Source organism: Otolemur garnettii, unplaced genomic scaffold, assembly GCF_000181295.1.
Source record: "Otolemur garnettii isolate 467f Iridium unplaced genomic scaffold, OtoGar3 scaffold00042, whole genome shotgun sequence".
Lineage (NCBI taxonomy): Eukaryota > Metazoa > Chordata > Mammalia > Primates > Galagidae > Otolemur > Otolemur garnettii.
Window position 1 is genome coordinate 11,231,055 of NW_003852437.1, and position 626 is coordinate 11,231,680.

A 626-nucleotide genomic window follows, 5' to 3' on the forward strand; every position below is an offset into this window, starting at 1 on the left:
GTCACCACGAACTCCAGCCACCGCGAAGCAGAAACTGACCTTGCTGCTTCAGAGTTCAGAGGGGAATAGTCTCCAAGCCTTCGCCTCCTCTGGGTTGATCCTCGGACCGTCCTTTGTCCCATGCCCTCCGTAGCGCCACCAAGCACCGCGGAGGTCCCTCCCAGACTTTCAGGAGCAGACAGCGGGCCTGCAGCGGGCCTGCAGCGGGCCTGCAGCGGGTCTGCAGCGGGTCTGCAGCGGCAGCCGGAAGCTCCCGGCGGAGGTGCCTGTCCTGGCTGCTCCGTCGGCTGCTCTTCCAGCCCCGGCTCCGCGGAGTGGGTCGGAGCGACTGCCACGCCGCACCTGCCCGCGAGGGGGCGACCCGGAGCGTCGGGCCCAGGCGTCCGCGGCCGGCGCGCGCTCTCTCTCGCGCCCCGCCCTCCGCCCTCCGCCCTCGCCTGACGGCGCTCACCTGTCTGGGCCGCGGGCCCGGGAGGCGGGGGACCGGCGGGAGCTGAGCCGAGGAAGAGGGCGGAGCGGCTCTCCGGACGCGTCATTGGAGCACCATGGCGGAGCTGGGAGCTGGCGGCGACAGCCACAGGGGAGTCGACGGCGCTGTGCAGAGCGAAACAGGTGACTGCGCGGCG

General features: G+C 72.0%; 1 protein-coding gene across 2 annotated transcripts in view; it reads left to right on the forward strand.

The window, feature by feature from the left end:
- The first annotated feature begins 439 nt into the window (after positions 1 to 439).
- Positions 440 to 626, forward strand: part of MAP7 (microtubule associated protein 7) — a 181,837-nt gene continuing 181,650 nt past the window's right edge. For both annotated transcript variants that reach the window (XM_023513523.1, XM_023513524.1), the window contains exon 1: positions 440 to 612. In XM_023513523.1, the coding sequence (XP_023369291.1) occupies positions 546 to 612 (67 nt within the window). In that variant the 5' untranslated portion in view covers positions 440 to 545. The remainder of the gene's footprint in view (positions 613 to 626) is intronic.